General features: G+C 37.6%; 1 protein-coding gene across 2 annotated transcripts in view; it reads right to left on the reverse strand.

The window, feature by feature from the left end:
* adam10a (ADAM metallopeptidase domain 10a) overlaps positions 1-21,415 on the reverse strand; it is a 74,681-nt gene that overhangs the window by 29,409 nt on the left and 23,857 nt on the right. For both annotated transcript variants that reach the window (XM_079866746.1, XM_079866745.1), the window contains exon 3: positions 956-1,074. In XM_079866746.1, the coding sequence (XP_079722872.1) occupies positions 956-1,074 (119 nt within the window). The remainder of the gene's footprint in view (positions 1-955; positions 1,075-21,415) is intronic.

Here is a 21,415-nt window from a genome sequence, read left to right on the forward strand (position 1 = left end):
TACGTCAATGAAGCCGACCAATCAGGTTGTGAACGTATCCCTATGCCTTTAGGTGCGGTATCTTTAGGTTCGGTATTGAAAAATGGCAATATGAACGCTAAGCAGACCAGGACTAAATGTTCTGTGTTTTTTTTGGTTTGGAACAAAAGAAAAATTTCCACGTGTTTTCAAGGACTGGAAAATGTATCGTCAATTTTCCATGTTTTTTAAGGTTTTCTGAGATGTGTGGGAACCCTGTTATTACATAATAGTCTGCTAGGAGAAATTTTAAATAATTGTCTGATTCTTACACTACTGTTCAAGTTTTTTTTGTTTGAAAGATTAATACTTCTATTCAGAAAGGATGCATTAATTTGATCAAAAGTGACAGTAAATACATTTATAATGTTACAAAAGATACATTTTAAATAATCGCTGTTCTTTTGATCTTTCTATTCATCAAAGAATCCTGATAAAATGGCTTAATGGTTTCCACAGAACCATTAATAGTAGTGTTTGTTTGATTATGCAGGGATTTTGAGTGTATTCTTTACAGTCAGTGATTAAAGACAGAATTAATTTGTTTCCCCCCACCCTTTTTCTGACAGCAACATATCACTAATGTTGCTGCAGAGGCACCTGTCTAAGTAGATAAGCCTAGAAAAGAAGGAAGAAATGTATCGGATGTTTCAAATAATAATTAATCATGGGTGTTCTTTTTTTTTTTCTAAATCATAAGAAAAGCGCAATCCCACCAAAAAAGTAGTTTTATAAAGATTCTCTCACAATCTCCTCTCTTTTTTAATTACTCTCTTCCTCACATGAGCTGCACAAAATCACTCTACATCTTCAAAAAAACTGTACACATACAATAGATGGAGGCAACGTTTACGTGGCAACAGTCCAGAGCATGTGTTGAGGTGGACACATGTGCAAGTGTGTGTATGAGATAGTGCTGAAAAGGTTCCATGCTCACCATAAATTTCTCCAGTGTAAATGTGAGAGGTGTCGTAGGGGATCTCTTCTCCAGAAACTTCCACCTTCAGATCGGGAGAGAAGAGAGAGGTGTCCCTCTTCATCCGAAGGTTAAAATGCCTGATGGAAGGAGACAGAGAAAGAAAATAAAATGAATGGACTGTGAAGTTGCCCATGAATGTACACAATGTGTCCCAACAGAGGTGGATGCGTAAAAGACGCACAATATTTGAGATGCTCAATACCAAAATACACCAACAATACAAACAGTCTGAGCCAAGAATTAGAATGCAGAGCATTACTGAAACTGAGATAAGGGAGGAATAAGGAAAGTCTGCCAACCAGCATTTCTCAGTGCCAAAATTATTTTTTCCTCATTTACTAGCATTTATAATCAAATAATATCTTCCCTTCAGATTATTCCATTTCCCGTTAGGTCATTAGGATTCTCCAAAAAACACTAGGTGCTGGTGAATGACTCACAGTGATTCAAAATGAGGCATCTGGGTAATTAACTCGTGACATACTGACATGTAGGAATATGTAATGGAGTGTATTGTGCACTCCACTGGGTAAGTCACTGGGTAAGACCCCACCATCAGGCCCAGAAAGAATCTGCTGACCTATTTTCTGCACTGGAAATCTTTGGATCTGTGAAATGGATTTAAAATACTTCACTTCTCATAACTATCAACTATCAAATCATCCATACTTTTAATAGAAAGAGAAACGCTATAATATTTTTTTTTTTCATATCCACTTTCTTTGTTTAAAGGCACAGTGTGAAAGTTTCGCCACTAGAGGTTACTTATTCAAAACAGTAACAAAGACGTAGCTTGGCTCTTTATTTGACAAACTACTTAGTTTCGTTTTCATATGTGTTTATTTATTAAAATTTGTTGAACGTTCGCCGGTTTCCGCCTCCTTCCCACAACAACATACCGTGTTACACCACCATTTAAAAAAAAGCCATGTACACACTATGGTACGCACAGATTATATCCTATATATTTACTCCACAAACTAACTCTACAAACATGGAAAACAGTGGTAGATGGACCTCAACCTTTACGCTAATGAGAAAATCCAATGCAAGTTTGAGGGCACCAAGCGAAAGATGATTATGTATTTCTGCTCAGCTAGCAGCATTGGGCATCAACCACATGGCAAACACAAATACTTTTTCACATACTGTTTATATCTTTGTATAACAGTTCTATCAAATAACGTATTAGACAGGATTGTTAAACAGATCGTAAACTGATGAAGACGGAGAATGTGAGCATTGTGTGCTCAGGCTCTGGCGTTCTCAAAATAAAAAGTCCACCGCGCAGTCAAACTAAAAGTCACTACAAGTGCGGCTTAAGTCACTTCAGAGTTCCTATACTGGTGGTGCGAATTCAACCAGGAAATGGCCCTAGGGGAACATTTAAATCTCGGGGAACCACCCTGGTGGCTAGTTCCTAGTACCAAGTTTCTAGAACTTTCGGTGCGAAAGGGGCACTTGATGCCCACTGCAGTTATACCCACTGCTAGATCAATATTAGAATATCATATTAACAAAAGCTAAATGAATTGTTACGCTAAATGTTCTTAATAAAGATTAAGATAAAATAAAATAATGTCTAAAAAATAAACGTCAAAATAAAGGTTTGCCTCTGACACTTATCAGCAAAATATATTGCTCACCCAATAATTTGTAATAAACAAAAATACAAGGGTTGGGGAATGTATATGGCATTACAAGTCTATTGTTATCCGCAGAGCTTTCTGCAGAGTAATTTGTGTGCAGATTACATCAGTCATTTGTTCTGTTGACAGAGAGAAATGTCCTGCTCTGCTGAAATGGCCTTGACCACCCTGCGCACCATCACTGACATCCTAGATTCCCTGAGGATAAACGAGATCAGGCGTCAACCATGCTTCAGTGGTGCAGCTGAGCCCCAGTATGGATGTGTGTGCATGTGTCTGTGTGTGAAGCTTTTGTCTCTAATACATTAGGGACTAAAGTAGCCAGACAAGAGATGCGGTCAAGATGTGCCTCATCTGGGCAGATTTTAATAATGTTAGCTAGAGAGAAGATATTACCGTAATGTGCAAAACAACAAAAGGTATTGATCTAATAAAAACAAAGCTGAATATCATAAAAGGCTCAGTACAGGAACAGGAAGATTCAAAAGCCAAGGGGTGGAGCCCCGTCCCTGTAGTAAACACTCCTAGTTCTGCGGAAAACATCTCTGTGCTCCTCCCAGCATGGGTTTGGCCTTTGTGTGGGTGAAACTCGCTGCTAACATACACCAATAGTGACATGAGGAAAGGGAGAACAACAATGTGAGAGAAATAGAGAAAGATGAAGAGTAGGAGGAGGAAAAAAAGGAGAGGAAACTAAAGGACAGAGAGTCCTGGAGGTAGAACAGGCAGGTGGAGGAGGTCAGGCCATTCTCAGAACTCTAATTAAAACTCCCCTTCACACGTACACATGCACACACACACACACACGTTTGCTCAGCCATCTAAATGAGGACGTAGCATAGAAATCTACTGTTTCTATATACAGGTAATTACTGTATATTAATTATAGACAATGCCTAATCTGACTCCAACAAGAAAACATGTATTCCAATGTATAGAAAACTGAAAACAGAAAACAAATAATTTGTCCCCAAAATATGGTCAAGAACACACACACACACACACACACACACACACACACACAGACAGACAAGTTGGGTTTCCATGTTTTATGGGGACTTTCCATAGACATAATGATTTTAATCAAATACAAATTGTATATTCTGTTCCCTAACCCTAACATAAAAACCCTGCATTTTTACATTCTCAAAAAACATCATTCTGTATTATTTATGAGCTAGAGAAAAAACGCAAAAAAAAAAAAAAAATCCCCCATAGGTTAAAAATGACTGGTATTATTATTTTAGTGCGGACATCTGGTCCCCCCAAACGTAGTAATTCCCCTTTTCAATGAAATTACAATGAATGTTTGAAGATGTCAAGCTTCAAAAAGGTAAAAAAAAACAAAAACAAATTAACCATAGAAATATAAAAGCATACAGAAAAAAAGTCATATGGGTTTAGACATGAGAGTGAGTAAATAAGGACAGAATTTTCATGTTTAAGGGGGACTCATTCATTAAGATGAGAGGTTTTTTGTGACACACTGATTCTAATTGAACGTGTTAATGTGGCAAACTTACATATGGCAGTAAACCAAACAGCCTGCAGAACAGATTCTCTAGCACAGAAGGACATTAGTTCCGTAGAACATACAGTACGTTCATACCATTCATACATTGTCACTAACCCATGCTTTAACACACAAAAGACACGCATACCTCAGAACGAGCACTGACAGGTAAAAATAACTACATTTTTTGGGGACAAAGTAGCAGAGATTCAAGGAATGAGTGTATTACATGTTCCTTCTTGTGAAACCTGGTGAAATGTTACGTTCAGACAAAAGGAAGTGACGCAGGAAGTCCATCCTGACTCACTAACAAAGTTTTCACAAGTCATTTTGCGCAACAGTGCAAGTTCAATCATTTATGTAGGTATCAACAAAATCAGACACGGCTGATTTCATATTATTGCACTGATGCTCAATGAATCCAGCTCTTTGTACTATTCAGTCAATCTTTAAATCACTGATTAGATATCAATCATCTAGTTACAACGACAGAACAATGTGGGTGTTTGTCTTCAGAGAACCTCAGTCAGTATGTTATCACAAACAACATCCACGATCCACCATCTTATTTAACCCTCAAGGGTGGGAAAACACTCAAACCCCACCCAAAAAGTCAGTATTGCATTGTCACGAAAGTCAATAATTGTCACAAATACAGAAATGTCAAAATACAAAAAAATAAAGTCGGCCGTGACTTCCATTACATAACTTTAAGTTTGCTGATACTATTTATGATGAGATGATGTGAAATCAAAAATCAAAACAGCAAGATTCATTAGAGGTTTGCTTTTGTTACATTTAAAATTGATGTTTCATAAGTTGGTTAAAAAAAAGATATTGATTTAATGAAATACAGTATGGTTTAGTTGGACTCAGACTCGACTCTGACCTTTTGGACTTGACCTTGTTTGGTTAAAGACTTGTATTTGACTTGGACTCAACTAAGGTGGACTCTAACACAACGCTACGAGACAGATTACAGAGCACCTTGGTCACCACTTTTGCTCCTCAAACAAATTAGCAGCCTTTCCATTTACCACTACTGCAGAGGGCTATATTTATCCCCATGTGATGACAGGAAGGGAACATCTGGGATGTCTGTTACTAGCCATTAATACAAGCAATCAGAAAAACCTGAACTCAGCAAATCTAAACACACATGAAAATACAAACACATATGCAGACTGAGAAGGATGCCCACTCTACAAAAATATTTGTGGGTAAGGGAAAGAAAGGGGTGTTAAGCCCGGGACACACCAAGAGCACACCATGAGCGTTGGCCGACTTAGTTTTTCCGTGTGTTCCGCACCGTTGGCTCTAGTTGGCGCAGTCTGTTTTTTTGGGGGGCCGATTCAGCATGTGAGTGTTCCTAGGCGAATATTTAAAAATGAACATGAGCGGAGTGGAATAAAGAAAAGGGATCAGCAGGGTTGATTTTCAAAACGCTAAGCAAACGCTGCTTTGTTTACAGTGTGTATCTGCAGCGTCTGTTTCCCCTTTGAATGACGTACAGTGGGGAGAACAAGTATTTGATACACTGCCGATTTTGCAGGTTTTCCTAATTACAAGGTCTGTAATTTTTATCATAGGTACACTTCAACTGTGAGAGACTGAATCTAAAACAGAAATCCAGAAAATCACATTGTATGAGTTTTAAATAATTAATTTGCATTTTATTGCATGACATAAGTATTTGATCACCTACCAACCAGTAAGAATTCCGGCTCTCACAGACCTGTTAGTTTTTCTTTAAGAAGCCCTCCTGTTCTCCACTCATTACCTGTATTAACTGCACCTGTTTGAACTCATTACCTGTATAAAAGACACCTGCCCCCACACACTCAATCAAACAGACTCCAACCTCTCCACAATGGCCAAGACCATAGGGCTGTGTAAGGACATCAGGGATAAATTTTAGACCTGCACAAGGCTGGGATGGGCTACAGGACAATAGGCAAGCAGCTTGGTGAGAAGGCAACAACTGTTGGCGCAATTATTAGAAAATGGAAGAAGTTCAAGATGACGGCCAATCTCCCTCGGTCTGGGACACCATGCAAGATCTCACCTCGTGGGGCATCAATGATCATGAGGAAGGTGAGGGATCAGCCCAGAACTACACGGCAGGACCTGGTCAATGACCTGAAGAGAGCTGGGACCACAGTCTCAAAGAAAACCATTAGTGACACACTACGCCGTCATGTATTAAAATCCTGCAGTGCACGCAAGGTCCCCCTGCTCAAGCCAGCGCATGTCCAGGCCCGTCTGAAGTTTGCCAATGACCATCTGGATGATCCAGAGGAGGAATGGGAGAAGGTCATGTGGTCTGATGAGACAAAAATAGAGCTTTCTGGTCTAAACTCCACTCGCTGTGTTTGGAGGAAGGAGGAGGATGAGTACAACCCCAAGAACACCATCCCAACCGTGAAGCATGGTGGAAACATCATTCTTTGGGGATGCTTTTCTGCAAAGGGGACAAGATGACTGCACCGTATTGAGGGGAGGATGGATGGGGCCATGTATCGCGAGATCTTGGCCAACAACCTCCTTCCCTCAGTAAGAGCATTGAAGATGGGTCTTGGCTGGGTCTTCCAGGATGACAACAACCCGAAACACACAGCCAGGGCAACTAAGGAGTGGGTCTGTAAGAAGCATCTCAAGGTCCTGCAGTGGCCTAGCCAGTCTCCAGACCTGAACCCAATAGAGAATCTTTGGAGGGAGCTGAAAGTCCGTATTGCCCAGCGACAGCCCCGAAACCTGAAGGATCTGTAGAAGGTCTGTAAGGAGGAGTGGGCCAAAATCCCTGCTGCAGTGTGTGCAAACCTGGTCAAGAACTACAGGAAGCGTATGAACTCTGTAATTACAAACAAAAGTTTCTGTACCAAATATTAAGTTCTGCTTTTCTGATGTATCAAATACTTATGCCATGCAATAAAATGCAAATTAACTACTTAAAAATCATACAATGTGATTTTCTGGATTTTTGTTTTAGATTCCATCACTCACAGTTGAAGAGTACCTATGATAAAAATTACAGACTTCTACATGCTCTGCAAAATCAGCAGTGTATCAAATACTGGTTCTCCCCACTGTATATAGACGGATACATCTGCAGAAATAGACAGTTGTCGGCTGTAGTTCTCTCGGTGTGTTCAAGTGCAGCTTTTTTGCCCCGACGCAGGTGACGCGAGGTGACAATACAGTCGGCTTTCATCAGCACTAGTTCTTTGGCACCGGTTTGGTGTGACCCTACCCTTAAAGTTCCACAATTAATTTAATTCATCCGTAATATGCCAGCAGACGGCTGACCGTGATTTTAATGGGTCCCACCACCAACACATCATTAGACTCTGATAGCACTCGACCTCAGAGCCAGGAGAGACGGCCCCCTCATCAGCTGAGCACCAGCATGCCTTCATTAGCTCCATAGTGAATCATCGCATTTCTCTTGCAGTTGTCGAGCACCCAGCAAACTCCTCTGTGTGAACATCCAAAAAGCCAAAGGGAGCCATCTGGGTTCCCACTGTGATCATTTGTCCCCTGACAGCATCACTTTCACCGCAAAAGGCAGTTCCGGGAATATCCCACCCAATCCCAACCAGACCCAATTTACTCCAACCAGCATGTGCTATGTAATTACCCAGCACTCAACACTTTCAATTACGTTTACAGTAATGCATCTGAAATTAATGACATCCACCAGCTCAGCCCCTTCATCTGAATATAATTGGATTTCTGATGCAGGGTAATGACAGTCAACAAAAAAAAAAAAAAGATGACACCAACTAGCATAAACGGCAACTACATAAGTCTATGAGGACAACAGGAGATAAGGCAACAGGAGAATTACTGAGTACATAATACTTCCCTTGTTTACTACAGCGATAAATGAACGCTTTACTAGAGTGTGCTATGACAGACGGGAGATGGAGGCGGTAAAAAACAGTAGGGAATATTGAGAGAGAGAGAGAGAGAGAGAGAGAGAGAGAGAGAGAGAGAGAGAGAGAGAAAGAGAAAGAGAGAGAGAGAGGGGAATAAAGCATTAAGCTAGTTAAAGATGACTGTTGACTTGATTGTCAGCTGAATTGGGTCAGGACAGAGCAGGTAAGCGCAAATGAGAAGAACATCCCTATATTACAAAACTGCCTGTCTCATTGACCTGATCTGGGCTCTACCTGTCCTGAATGAAACGCCTCACCTTTACAAAAACAACAGAGACAAGGAAGGAACAGGATACTTGTAAACTCTAAATCATCACTCACAAAAAATACTAATCCTATCACCAGCAAACCAACTCTTAAATAATAATAATAATAATAATAATAATAATAATAATAATAATAAAATACATAAATAAAATAGTAATACAAAAATAATAAATACAACAACAATATCAATAATAATCAATAATAATAAGCAAATCAATAATTTATTATTATTAATAATAATAAATTAAACAAAACAAAAATGATAATACATTAGTTGAAATTAATACATTAAAAATAAAAACAAAAATGTATATAACAACAACAACAACAACACCAACACATTTCTTTACTTCATTTTACTTGATGCCATAACATGATTGATGACATGACGAAACAAAATGTAGAAAAAACACGGACGATGCAATGGCCAACTGTGGGGTGATTTATCTGCATAGAAATCAAGCAGGAAAATGAGCAAAATTCACACAGATAAGAAGATAAGGAAACCTCGAGAGAGTTTAGTGAATCACAGCAGAAATCAGGGCTCTGGCTTCTATGAGCTGGACTTTGCCTCATTTGCTTGTCTCTTTTTTTTTTCCTCCTGTCCTTCTCTCCTCTTTAAAGCTACCTATTTTTATCACACTCCATTCCAAAGACTCATTACTGAGACACAGATCGGCCCATCTGGGTGCTGGAGGGCTGTAGACATGGATGCTTGCTCTATGAGTAAACAAAAACCAAGAAAATGGGGAATGAATTGTCAGACGCCAGAGAAGCCATTGATCCTGCAGTGCATAGCGGGTCTGAATCAACTTTCCTTGCCAGTCTGTCTGTGTTCAATGCTACGTGCCACACAGAATCAATACAACAGACTTAATTGCAGACTGCACCACTGCGGGCAAGTACAGGTGAGAAATCGGATTCCTAGAATATAAATGCAATTATATAATTAGATCCAATACTACTCAATTAAAAGGTTCATTGTACAGCACTTTTCCAAAAATATGAATCATTCTGAAGTAGCCTCGTGAAGAATAGTGCTTTACAATACCCATTATTGCCCAGTGAGACAACCAAAAGCAAGAAAAAACTACTAAAGAGAACTTAATACTTTTATTCAACAGTTCTTGAAACAGACTAAAAATAGAATCACGGTTTCCACAAAGCAGCACAACTGTGATTACTTGACACTGATTATAACAATAAATGTTTTTTGAGCACCAAATCAGAATGATTTATGAAGGATCATGTAACACTGAAGACTGGAGCAACAGCTGCTAAAATTCAGCTTAGGCATCTCAGGAATAAACTACATTTTAAAATATAATAAAATAGAAAACCTTAATTTTAAATTGTAATAATATTTCACATTACCATTTTACTGTAGTTTTTATCAAATAAATGCAGCGTTGGTGAACATAAGAGACTTCTTTCAAAAACATTTTAAAAAAACCTTACTGATCCCAAACCTTTATTGTGCACTATATTATTATGATGTACCATGCCAGTAAGATTAGTAGTTTCCTTGCTGAATGCCCTAGAGGAGCACCTCACTCCAAATCCAATTTAGAGCAACAGGACATAAACATCAGGGACAAGCCAATGGAGCAGGAGTTCCAGTACAGAGAGAGGACACAGTGACAGTGAGTGGTATAGATGAATAAGAACACCAGAGCACAGCTGCAGAGATTCAGGTGCAGGCGCTTTAATCCATCTGATGGATGGACAGGAAAGTTTTCTAAGAACTTTTCAGTACAAACCTCATTAAAAAAAACATCTGGTGATGAGTCAACATCTCCTGTACAGCACATACCACTACACAAAGACATATTTGAACTGTAGAGATCACTCACTGACATGATGATGAAGCGTGTTTTTTAGGAGTGAGTGAGTGAGTGAGTGAGAGAGTGAGAGAGTTTGAATCATTAGCAGTGCTTGCAAAGGAAAGCTTCAGTATTGCTATTGAAACTCATCTCGTAGCAACTACAGACATGAACTTTAAATTGTGCTATTGCTTTTCTAAGTGACTGATCTTGATGATAAAACTGCAAAATAAATTGCATTGAAGGAGGGTCAAAAGATTTCTATTTCAAATAAATGCTGTTCATTTGAACTTTCTATTCATCAAAGAATCCTGGAAAAAAAAATATATCAGGAGTTTACAACATTGGAAAATATCACGATTTGTGAAATTACTATAATTTGCATATAATTATAATATAATATATATATACACAATATATATATATATAATATATATTATAATATATATATACACACACACACTCCCACATATATTATGTAAACAAACTTTTATGTTAAATGCGATTAATCGATCTGACAGCACTAGAAATTTTTCTTGAACACCACATCATGTCACACTAAAGGCTGGAGTAATGGCTGCTGAAAGTTCAGCTTTGCCATTAAAGGAAACATTTTAAAATATATTGAAATTATTTTAAACTTTAATATTGCTTTTTTTACTGTATTTTTGATCAAATAAATGCAGCCTTGGGAAGCATTATACACTTTCAAAAACATTAAAAATCGTACCGACCGCATATTATATATGGACAAGAATTTCAGAGACCTAAGGCTGGGCTCTTTTAAGCCACCCAGAGCATCCTCACACTTTGTTGTTTAAGAGTTATTTTAGACACAACAACAACTGTCCAAGTCTCGACACTCAACATTCTAATTTAATCCATCTAAAAAAAATTGTTAAAAACTACTAAGGCCATGACACACTGTGCCATCGGTGACCATCTGTTGGGCTAGTTTTGCAGTTTGTTCCACAAGTAGACTCTAGTCGGTTTCACGTCGGCGGGAGTTCGCCCAATTTAGCATGTTGAACCGGCATTGGGGCTGACGTTGAGAAATCGAGAATAAAACGAGAATAAAAGCGAAAGTGATGAAAGCATGCAAAGTCAAGACGCCACAGACTGAAGGATGTTCTAATTTTGTCATCTTACCTGAGCATTCTAATATACAAATATTTTCATAACAACGTGAGCCGCCTGGAATGAAGCAAGTAATCAGCGTGATTGATATTAAAAATGGTAAGCAATTGCTGTTTTGCTCTACGGTCTGTGTATCTGCAGTCCTAGTTTTGATTTCCCTTTTTGAATGACAAATACAGACTATTGATTAATACCTGCTGAAATAAACAGTCATTTCCTTACATTCAGGTGCAGAATGCACATGCTAGTTGGCAGTTACCTGTAGTCCTTTTGGTGTGTTAATGCGCAAATTTTTGTAACCCTGCTCTGATCTCACAGCACTTTCTTTATTATTTCAGCCACCTCTGTGCTTCAAGCCCCTTTACAGTGATCATGGACAGCAGATGAAATCCTTCAAAAATGTGAACAAGTTTTTGTGTGGCAGGAAATCTGAAGGGCATTGCACTGAAAAAAAAAAAAAAAAAACTTCAAAAACCTGAAGATCACAGTCAGAAAAACACTCATGAAATATTATTTTTAAGCTGTGTGTTGCTCAGTTTCTTTTTTGCTTCTAGAACCAAAGACAACAAACAATATGCGCGTCATAGCAGGCAATTGCTAATTATAGAGCTAAAGAACTATGAAGAAGTGAATCAGAATTATTAAAAGTAGGGCTGCACAATTAATCGCAATGAAACCACATGCGATTTGGCAAAGGCTGCTTGTCAGTGCATGTGCGGCTGATCGGTAGTAAATGCTGCTCCATCTGAACGCCAGAGGGCGCTCCAACGCAGACCCGCCAAATATGTCCCGCCGCAGAAGTACAATAACGCTCATCATTCGGACCATAGACTGATTCGGACGCCCCAGGCAGTTTTACAAACAGGCAGTTTTACGCCCCTGTTGTTCCTGATGTGTCCAGTAGGGGAAGGCTGTACAGCGACACGAATTGAGGTATGTTAAATAATCTGCTAAAGTTATTGTTGTTTAGCAATGATGCAGCATTTATTATTTATAAATGATTAGCTAGATAAAGCTAGGGTAGGTAGATATCAATTAATTTCTATATATCAATGGATGGGTCTAAAAAAAAAAAAAAAAAAATCGAGAGACAAAAAGTTCTTGACGGTCAGGTTGATGTTCTGTCTGGCTCAAACTTAGCTAACCACGTGTAGGTTTAGCTGCCCCTAGTCTTCTCTACTCACTTTCGAAATTAATTTTCTTTTTAATTTTCTTTTGTTGCCTGTCTTTAGCTTACGTGAGATGGCCTCTTCTGGTAAGACCCTGTTTACTCCTTGCATTAAAATATACTCCACATGGTTTCTGGGGCAACATTACAGTAGATATTTGGAAATATGTCAACTTGTTTTTTAAAAGACACATTTATAATAGGCATATATGCATGTAAATTTCTCTCTCTAAGTAAGAGTTGAACTGCACACTAACTAAAATATTTTGATTATCTCCAACATCATACATGATAAAACCCACATTAAAAACTTTTCCCATACGGTTTGAATGTAGATTCTGGTTTGAGTTTTCTTATAAATGAGATTATCTAATTATGTAATTTATATCTTAATATACATTTTTCTTAAAATAGCTTACTGATCTGGACTAAAATGTAGGGTATGTGCACTTAATGTGGGTTTTACCAAGTTCTCTTTAACTTGCATCTCAAATGTGTGTGTTTGCTTTAGCTACTTGGGGAAATGAAAATCTCTCTCTCTCTCTCTAAACTTGTATAAACTATAAACACCCATCTCTTTTTTTAACTGCATTCCAAACCAATAGCTTGTCTAGTAACTAAACGACTTACAGAGACATACATGGACATGTTTTTAATGTCATTTTCAATTTTCTCTGCACAAGAAAGATAGAAAAACAGTTAAAGAAGAGTGGCAAGCCATAGGGGAGTCATCATAATTCATAAATGGTGTTAATAAAAAAAAATATTTGGTGAAGAACAATATTGTCTCTTTCTTCTAAATGGCCCTTGGAATTTTTTTTTGTATTGTGTTTGTATTCATAAAACGCTATGTAGGACGATGTTTTGTAGCTGTATGACGGCCAATAGAGAATAGTACAGCAGATATTTCATAGAGGATCCATATGATTACACGGTACTGGATGTCTAATGGGCTAAATATAAGTTTAAATGCATCTAAATGTAACTTTATATAAATTCACAACAACATATTTCACTCAGTAACTATTCTACAGTAGGTCATATATCATTACTTGTCATCTGATCCAACTATGTGTATTATTAATTTTTTAATTCACAAAAACAAATAGTCTTCTGTAGGCTGAGTGAAGAGAGTGAAGCCCAACTGAATATCGACAGATATTTGCAGATCTACACTGTAATGTTTATATTTAAATTAACAAAGTCTATGGACGGGACGGTTATTAATGTGTAAGTTTCGAGCATCGATTTAATGATGTTATTTTGCAGTATATCCCACAACTGGACGCATCTGGAACAACAGGGGCGTAAAACTGCCAGGGCCATACGTACCGGCTCCAGGTCTGCAGCCTCCCCATATAGATCATTCCAGGAAATCCCTTTTGCTGTAGCTGAATAAACAGAAGATTGAAACGCTTTGATTGATTAAACATGACTTATAAACACACGACTGAATCGTGCAGCCCTAATTAAAACTAATATCATTACAGTGAGAGAAGAAAAATAAGACTTCTCACAGACAGAAGGGATCTTATTTTGATCACATGCCCAACACTCATTCTTTAGGAATTTTAGGAGAAATGTAAGGAGAGTCTTTGTTCATGCTCAACTTTTCCTAATCTCTCTGTTCTCTGAGCTCACATGAGGGAGTGAGAGGGGAGATATGCATCACATGAAGTACATGTGACCCTGCCTTGCCTGTTTTAAGCAAAAGAAATACCATGTTTATTATTTATCATACATACACACACAAACACACAATACCTCTCATGACTACAAAAAAACATGACTTAGCAGAGTTATAAAAGCCTGGTATCATGACCACTTCTGCAATTATATTTCAAAGAGAAAAGAAATTGAGTCATTTTAAAATGCTCAGTCATTTTCAATATCTAATCCAATCAAATCTAATGCCTCTGCGCTCATTCGTACTGACATAACAGACCGTTTTTATTTGCACTGGGAACAGCAGGAGTGGATGAGATGGGTACAAAAAAAAACCCATCACAAATCAAAATTAAACTGTTGCAAAGTTCAAGAGCACTGCCACAGTGAAGGAGTCTATGTGATGCTATATATGCTGTCATAATAAATCTGTGCCATTTTAAAGTTCAAGTCATGTTTAAACGGAAGTGTACTCTTAGTTCCACAATAATATTTGATTTAATCTGGTTTCAGCAACAAAAAATTCCAACACTATTACAAAACTAGATTGGGCATGGCAATGACAAGAACTAAAACCTCTTCCTCAATCACAAACATTCCAAAAAAGCCTATGTCATGCACTGAAAGACATGTGAATAAAACACAGTTTCTTAGTGGACCTAACACAGATTACGGTGAGTAGTCTTCAGTGCCAGTATGGTTGAAAATCTATTCAAAATGTGACCTGCCTGCTGAAAAGAAATCAGTTAGCCTGCCTTACCTAAGCACCATTCACCATAGACACATAAAATTCAAGACAAAACAAAATCATATCAAATAAATCATTAACACAAATGAATAAATCAACATAAATGAGAAAACCGGAGCAGTATCAAAATAATATTCAAGAATATTCCAAATATATTTGTAAAGAGGATGGTAGAATTGCACTCCTGAAATGGGATCTCTTTTAGCACCCCAACTAGTTCAATTGACCATGACTACAACTTTAGATTAGTTACACATTTAAATGTCTCCAGCAGAAAAGTCACTTTTTAAGTCTTTCCAGCTCATCTCTGTAGGTTGTTTTGGTGGTTCTTTGGTTGTACTGAATCTATTTGATGGGGATCTGGACTGACTGTCCTTTAAAAAAGTAATTCTTATAATATTTATAAGTAAATTATAATTTATTTATATTTTTGCTTAAAGCTTATTTAAATTTTAAGTTGTCTATAATCCTCTACATAATATTTTATATAATCGTGCAAATAGCGATAAATCATCAGTATTTTTCCTAATCATGACGATTAACTCAGGGAGCATCAATTACAGTTTATTAATTATCTTTAAGGCTTTTAAATTACAATCCTCTTGCTTCAGGGGACAATTTTCATTTAAAATTTCATAAGCCAATATAATTCCAGCTTATACATGTACACATGTGGTGTAATTGAAGTAAGGGGGAAAAATCTTATGAACAGAAGCACAAAGGCTTTAAGGAAGTAAGACTAAAAACCACATAACCACATTTTAACATGGAATACATATAGACATTTTTTTTAAAGCAGTCACTAGCATAAGCTAAATTTGCCTTATAAAGAAAACAAACTATTGTAATAAAATGCAAATGTCTAATTGAAACATCAAGCACTCTACACTTAAGCATGATTTTATTTGATAAATACATATGTTTGAAAGTGCAGCAACAAAACATGGTGTTATTTTGACCATGATTGTGCAAAAAGGCCACATATTAAGTTCCCACACAGAATACACCTTATAGGCTATATTCAGCAATATTATTTGATTGCACTGACACTACTGGATGAGAACTGAACTGAGCTGAGCTAGACCATGGCATCACTGTTTCACTGTTTTCTCCTTCCATAATTGATTAACTTTACACAGCTATTGAACAGAACTGAATCAACATAGAACTGACATCAGCTGAAAAACAACATTATTTCCTTTTTAGAGCTGCATGAATTGGATTCTGTTTGCATCACTGACCATTATTTTTCTGTTTATTACTGTAAAGCTGCTTTGAAACAATCTGTATTATAAAGCGGTATATATAAAGGTGACTTGACATGACTTATACAATACCTCTGTGGGAAAGCAGGACTGGCTAAGATCCTGCAGTGAAGTGATACTGCATCTATCACTGAATTCTGGTTACACAAACAAGCGAGTTCATTCACATTATTGAGGAGGGCATCTGAAGCCCAGCTTGCCACCTCTGAGAGCTGAAGGCCGGAGCCAAATGGCAGAGGTAATTCTCTCTGACCTTCTCAGAGACTAACAAACCTCTTAGCAATTCCACCTACACGAACAAGGTACTGAATGGAGAGAGAAAGAGGTGATGGAGATTAACAGATATCAGAGGTATATCAGATAACAAATATTATTAAGCTGAAAAAGCTGCCCTCTAAAAAAAACACCTGCAGTGATTAAAGCAAGTCCATCAGTAGAAAGACTGTCTCCACAGACTATGCTAGAAAAGTGACATGCTGGCAGAAGTGCAGCATCAGCGTTTAGGAGAGAACGAAACATCACATCAGACACTCAATAAATAAATCTCTCACACAAACACAAAGACAATCATTTAATGTGCTGGTTCATCCTGTGCCTGCTGACTGGTATATTTATGCAGTCGGTGGAGAGGAAGGATAGGGAATTTCAGTGATCATGGCTGTGTGTAATTAATAAAATTCCAGGCTAATATATACACTGAGGGTGTTTATAATCTCTCAACACCCTCTCTGTCTGCATAGCAAAGTCTGAATCACTTTCTCTTATACCACTTCCCCCTTTTGAGAATGTTGGGATTTATTTTCAGAACCTATATTTACCAAAAACAACAAAATTAGGAAAGTTGTAGTATTTTTTATTACATTATATTATATTATATTATATTATATTATATTATATTATATTATATTATATTATATTATATTATATTATATTATATTGAAATATTAAACACATTCTCCTCATGCAGGCTAGATATTTAAATTCTGGTAGATACCAATAAGCCAATATTTATTTTCATGTTATAGTTATTAAAATAATAGTGTAAACAAATTAATAAAAAAACAGCAAAGTAATATCAGCCATTTTAAATGGCACCAAAACATAATGCACAGTATAAAAAAATAAGATTTTTTGAAGATTACATTTAATAGTGTTATTAATGTTAATATATAATATAATATATGTGTGTGTGTGTGTGTGTGTGTGTGTGTGTGTGTGTATATATATATATATATGTGTGTATGTATGTATATATGTATATATGTATATATATATATATATATATATATATATATATATATATATATATATGTATATGTATGTATGTATGTATGTATGTATGTATGTATGTATATATATATATATATATATATATATATATATATATATATATATATATATATATATATATATATATTAAAGGGATACTTCAGGATTTAGCATTAAGCTTTGTATTAGTAGAAAACCTGTAGTATTTTCGAATTACCGTGCTTTCCACCCTCATATCCCCCTGAGACGAGAGATTTATGTATTTTTTGTCTGGAAAAAATCCTCCGATGACGCAAAAATCGTCATTTTGCGTCATCGGAGGATTTTCTGGCCAGAGGCTAAAGACTACAGCCAGTAGTAGGAGCTGTTCCGCATGTTTTCAACCCGCCCATAGAGGGTGGGATCTCACTCACAGAATGTACACATAGTTTCAGCCATCTTCCTTTGGAAGCTAAGCTAGCAGGCTCTTGTTCTGTGGAGAAAGCTGAGTAGTAGGGGTTACCATTAGGGCTGGGCGATTTAAATCGTGAGATTGTTATGCGCATCTCGTCAGTAAAGCCGGTTCCTTGATTAGTAGTAAATCGCCATCACCTGCTTTCAGATGGAGCGGCATTTACTACAAAGAGCCGTAGTTAACCGACAAGCTGAGCCATATCGCATTAAAATCGCGGACGTATCGCCAGCGATAATTAATGCGATATGGCTCAGCTTGTCAGTCAATAGCATTGGCAACACTGTTAATGTACTTAACCGATACCGCAATGGTGTTAGACGTTGCACTACTATCTATCAACGTGGATCAGCATGACCATCTCTGAGTTTTCTGTATTGATTTTACAGTGATTTTTTAAAGAGCAAGTCTACTCAATAATTAATTCCCTTACATGTCCATCAAAAAAGAACAAACTTGGGCATCACAACTCAGGATTTTTACACTCAGTTTAAAATATTTTTTTGTCTCTGTCGGTCTTTCTGTTTTCTGGCTTCAGATACTTTCCACTTCTTCAACTTTACAACTTTTAAATGATTCTTCCATGGTCTCTGCTGGAAAAGCATGATAATAAGTGTGATCCATTGTCTAATTTTCACTTTGCATCTGGAAACTACACCACGCTACACTACTATAGAAGATCTAAAGAGCTGATAGCCAATAAGAGTGAGGATTCTTTTCAATGTTCGTATAGTGTAATTTGTATGTATTTTGCAGTCAAAGTAATCACTGACCGTACAAAGGACCAAACAACCCAAAACAGCAAATCACAGAAGAAGGATCCCCATAGGAATAGACTGATGCGAGCTGAAATGCTGAAAACAGTCAACACAAATGACAAACAATCCTCCTCTACCTTCCTGCTATTTTGACGCTGATGTATACAGTTACTTCCCAAGAGATTAAATCACAAGCTCTCAGTTCAGCTTTGTTTAGTTGGCGAATTTGTTTAGTAACTGAGAGCTTGTGATTTTTGTCTTCCAAAGCCTCGCCAATAATAAAAGGGCTTGGGGAAGTTAATATATGGGCAGCTGTGATCATCATAAGGTTCCAATCCAAACCCTCATTCATGACAGAGGAGAAAAACTGGGATCCTGTAGCCATTGTGCCCTTGAGCTAGACACTTGAGTCTGTTGTTCCAGATGGACTGCGCCATATAGATGATGCACTCCAACTCACCTTGGAATGGAAAGTGACTGCTAACGCAACGCACTGTAATGTAATGTTAATACACTGCTCACTCTGACTTTGACATCACTTCAAGTCACGTGTATGAGATCCAGTGGCATTGCAGGAGCAGAACAGAGATTGCCTATCTTTTTCTTTTAGTGAGAGAAGTGATAAGAGGTGCCAGACTGATCTGGTACGAGATGTGCATATCAGTATTAAGTCACAAGACTCACACTGACTAGGCTCAAGTCATAAGGTGATGTGTATGACCACCCATGAATCTCTTGCATTGTTAAATATTCATTCACTTGCAAGCTTCTCAGCTTCTGCGGAGGAGAGTGAGTGTGGCTGTGGACTCACCTTGGAGAGATTAGCTCCAGGGCTCATTCTGTTCCTCCTCTGGCATGATGCTCCACTGCGGCTTAAACCGCTAATCCCAATAGGCAAAACAGACCAAATGCGCACCACACACACTCATTTTGCTGCACTGCTTTCTTTCAATCAATACACTGCTTTCAGCCATGGACAACGGTCTTAAACCACAGACACCACCACACCCCACATGTGTCTGAACATACAGTTGAGTTAATGTCAGGAACAAAACAAAACAGCATTCAGTGATAACGGAGAAGACCAAGGCTTGTCATATGCAAACTATCCTGCAGTCAAACAAAGCACACTGGCTCTTTTCATAAAGAGATGGGCCAGAGGACAATTTGGGCCAGAGAGAATAGTACCTATTGAACAAAACCCTCCTTAGACAAACACAAAAGCACTGCCTGATGTTATGTTATACTCCAGTCTATAGGGAATTTGTGTGCACAAAAAACTGGGCTGATTGTCCATTACAAAGTTGTGTATATCTAGCCTGGTCCTACTAGACTCTCGTACAGAGAGAAAAACTGGGCTGATTGTCCATTACAAAGTTGTGTGTATATCTAGCCTGGTCCTACTAGACTCTCGTACAGAGAGTCTGGCCACTCTCCATTGACAAGCGTTAACTTCCTTGAAGGCGGGTACTCTGTTGAAGTTTAAAACTATTGGATTTACCCAGAGCCACTCTGGATCTGCCATAAACAAACGCTAACGTTTGGTCGTGACGTAACCCTAAAACTAAAACCATCGTTCTCTATCGTTCTCAGCCACTCCCTCTGTTCGCTGATTGGACCGCCAAAAAATTGGCCGGAGAAAACCCAAGATTATACCGCAAACCTAGATGGAGTACTGAAGGAAAATGAAAATTGAGCGGAAGTACGTAGGAGGGCGGAGCCAGGCTAGTGTACATCACCTGATCCTTGTATATTTTTTTATAAATAATTTAGGGATCCGAGATATATTGGTATCATGCGGGTTATTAGTATCGGTTGATACATGATGTACACTACTGTGATTTTTTGAAAGATGTTTTTGAAAGAAGTCTCTTGTGCTCACCATGGCTGCATTTATAGGATCAAAAATAAAGTAAAAACAATATTATGAAATATTATTACAAATTAAAATAACTGCATTCCATTAAATACTTTCCATCAATGGGGCCCCATCAACTGTCTGGTTACCGACATTCTTCAAAATACCTTCTTTTGTGTTCAGCAGAAGAAAGAAATTCATACAGGTTTGGAACAACGAGGCGAGTAAATGACATAATTTTCATTTTTGGGTGAACTATTCCATTAATATGTCTGGTGAAATGAAGGCAACTGATCTAATGGCAACTTATTTCTATGGTTTCCCAGAGATTCTCCACCCTCGGATGATGAATTTTCTAAAGCCCTATTCGCACGGGATTAGTATTACCCCTGGACCTCTGTAATTAAGAAATTACCCCCTGACTTCTGTGTTTTTGGTGGCTCATTCACACGGGCAAATAAATGTTCGTAATTCCCTCGAGTTTACGGACTTTACAGCGCACGCGCGCCCACCCATTCACACTTCACTAGCTGAACGTGCTGAAACGAAGATCGCGCTGCAGTATTGCAATTCAAAAAAAGAACTTATTTAAAACCAATTTATTAGAGAAATATATTATATATATTATAGAATATCATATTATTGTATAAATATATATCTTCTTTTTCTTTTATTCTTTGTCCATATTTACAACAAGCCTGCCTGAAGAAGGTATTATAAATACCGAAACGTCGCGATAGGCTTGTTTTTCTATTCATTTTATTTGGTTTATTTCATTTTATATCATTTTTACTCTTTCACACTTTGATTTCTTGAGATACTTACAGGATGGACGTCTTTAGAGGCCGTGTGAGACAAAGAAATGCTCCACCACGATACAGACTATTAAGTTACACTACGACAAAAAGC

This window comes from Squalius cephalus (genome assembly GCF_949319135.1).
Source record: "Squalius cephalus genome assembly, chromosome: 3".
Lineage (NCBI taxonomy): Eukaryota > Metazoa > Chordata > Actinopteri > Cypriniformes > Leuciscidae > Squalius > Squalius cephalus.